The sequence below is a fragment of the Triticum aestivum genome, chromosome 1A (genome assembly GCF_018294505.1).
Source record: "Triticum aestivum cultivar Chinese Spring chromosome 1A, IWGSC CS RefSeq v2.1, whole genome shotgun sequence".
NCBI classification, from domain to species: Eukaryota; Viridiplantae; Streptophyta; class Magnoliopsida; order Poales; family Poaceae; genus Triticum; species Triticum aestivum.
The window spans coordinates 597,532,977-597,533,710 of NC_057794.1; the positions used below are offsets into that span (position 1 = coordinate 597,532,977).

Consider the following 734-nt stretch of genomic DNA (forward strand, 5'->3'; position numbering starts at 1 on the left):
ATATTAGATACCGTGCATGCATGTTGCCAATATATGATTTTTTATTAGCTGAGATATATGAAACGTGTGGTCATCTTCCAGATGATTTGTAACCGATCAGTTTGCAACTAAAATGCACAAGCTTGCACTGTTATTGACTGATCATTAATATTATGATGCTCGTGTTAATTATACTTATAACAATCTCCTTGAAAATATTATCTAGGTGTGTATCAGAAATAACTAATATCCTTATTAATTCCGTTTGCAGTTATTTTAGCTAGCTGATCATGGCATCATCCCTCAAGGCACTGCTTGTTGAGGATATTAAGGTTGACAGCATGGTTCTCTCCTTCATGCTACGCAGATTTAACTGTGAGGTCACCCTGGCTAAGAATGGGAAAGAAGCTGTTGATATGTTCCTTGAGGGTAACAAATTCGACATTGTTTTGTGTGATAAGGACATGCCCATAATGACCGGTCCTGAGGTACGTACTTGAGTTGATTTGACGAATTCCTTCTTTTCCATATATTGGTTGGTCATCTCATTGACATTTCTATATGTTACTGCACAGGCAGTCATGAAGATCCGTGCTATGGGAGCCACTGATGTGAAGATCGTCGGGGTGTCCGCTGATGATAACGCCATGGAGGCGTTCATGAGTGCTGGTGCTGATGACTTTGTGCCCAAACCAATGAGGCTTGAGGTTCTCGGGCCTATGATTGAGGAGGTCATCAACAGGAAAAATAATTAG

The 734-nt window shown here is 40.3% G+C and overlaps 1 protein-coding gene across 1 annotated transcript; it reads left to right on the forward strand.

Moving 5' to 3' along the window:
* The first annotated feature begins 269 nt into the window (after positions 1-269).
* On the forward strand, positions 270-734 carry LOC123183723 (two-component response regulator ORR42-like). Its single transcript, XM_044596284.1, has 2 exons — positions 270-467; positions 555-734. Exons 1-2 carry the CDS (start codon positions 270-272, stop codon positions 732-734), a joined length of 378 nt encoding a protein of 125 aa, XP_044452219.1.